The 1,576-nt window shown below is 26.8% G+C and overlaps 1 protein-coding gene across 2 annotated transcripts in view; it reads right to left on the bottom strand.

The window, feature by feature from the left end:
- The window catches only part of LOC106688197 (gamma-glutamylcyclotransferase), a 16,627-nt gene that overhangs the window by 5,852 nt on the left and 9,199 nt on the right, over positions 1 to 1,576 (bottom strand). For both annotated transcript variants that reach the window (XM_067052486.1, XM_067052487.1), the window contains one exon: positions 516 to 656. In XM_067052486.1, the coding sequence (XP_066908587.1) occupies positions 516 to 656 (141 nt within the window). The remainder of the gene's footprint in view (positions 1 to 515; positions 657 to 1,576) is intronic.

Below are 1,576 nucleotides of genomic sequence, written 5' to 3'. Positions count from 1 at the left end.
TACTAAATGTATTATAATGTACAGTTGTAAATAGCAATAAATAAATATAAAAAAAAAAATTATAATAATTATTATAAGGATGAGCTTATAATAATAGAATAAACATTTTGGAACCAGGATGGATTTATTTTTGAGGCACCCCAAAAACACTTTCTTTAAATTAATATACACAATTGTCAAGTTGAAAAAACCTGTAACATTCTCATCTGATTCTAAAAAAATATACATATTAATTTTTTTTTTTCAATCAAGTTATAATTCAAACAAAATAAAAAAAAAGTCATAAATATTTATTATTGATGGTTAACTGAGAAAATTTTTTTTTTCAAACTATTCGTAGCATTTATAATTTTTTGACAATTCAGGTTCAAAATTGTGACTTACCTGTGAGAATGACCCATATTTATATTACTGTAAGAGTAAGAGAATTGATAATTTTAATACAGAACAAATAAATTATCTCATGGAGCTTTTCATAAATGCTGAATGTATAAAGAATGAATGACAAAACTTACCTTAAGTAATGCAATGCCTATTCTTTTAGCAGTTGGATTATTAATGCGTATTCTTTTCTCCAATAAATTACTTCCATAGGCAAAATATTTAAATGTAGAGGACATCCTGTGATACTTGAAGTAAACAATTATTAGCAGGAACTAAAATGAAGTAAGTTGTTTTGATTTTTATATTCTTTTAATTTTTAAATTATTATAATTCACACTATTACAAGAAAGAATTTAGTTTTTACAATTTCATTAAGGTGATTTAATTACTTATTATGTATTAATTATGTCCAATCAAATCTGACAAATTGCATCAGGTAAAATGTAGGAAGTAGATGTTAAAATCTTTTAGTACATAATACTTTATATGCTCAGACAGTTATACCTGATACAATTTCTAGAACTAAACAAATCAAACTATTGACACAATGATAGAAACCCAATTTAATAGGAGAATTATTTTATAAAATAAAAAATTGCTATTGGTTATGATTAATTAAAAGATTTCAGTTAATATATAATAAATAACATAATAAAAAACAGATAAAAGATAATAAATAACAGTATTCATGTTGTGAGAAAATAAATATGATTGACCAAAACACACTGAAATATGCTATCCATGAACTAGGTAACATGATTTGGTGACAAATTTATTCAATTAGGTTACTAAGAGTTTTTTTGGTAATTGTTTCCATCAGCTCCCCCAAGATGGCGGAAGCCCATTTTTTCCGAACGTAAGCATACTGCCGGTCCCAAACGGAGCCGAGAGTCTCCGGAGGTGACCGATTCCCAGCTGCTCATTTGGAAAATAAATTCCCACAACTTCGACAGGGATTTTTTCCCACTAGAGGGAATTTCTACTGTGAAATGGTAGTAGTGAAATCCTCCACTACCTTCCCGCCGCTCCCCTACTATTCAACTTCCTTCCTGTGTTATTTGTTTTTATCTGTAATTAAGAACTTTTTTGTAAGTACTTATATGAATAAGATATTTATTTTATAGTTTGTCCAAATATAATAGTAAGGTTCTCTTGAGCTGTAATTTAATAAGAATAAAATATTTATTTTATA

The sequence above is a fragment of the Halyomorpha halys genome, unplaced genomic scaffold (assembly GCF_000696795.3).
Source record: "Halyomorpha halys isolate HHAL.00 unplaced genomic scaffold, Hhal_1.1 Scaffold1075.1, whole genome shotgun sequence".
Classification (NCBI taxonomy): domain Eukaryota; kingdom Metazoa; phylum Arthropoda; class Insecta; order Hemiptera; family Pentatomidae; genus Halyomorpha; species Halyomorpha halys.
This window is presented reverse-complemented; position numbering and strand designations above follow the sequence as displayed.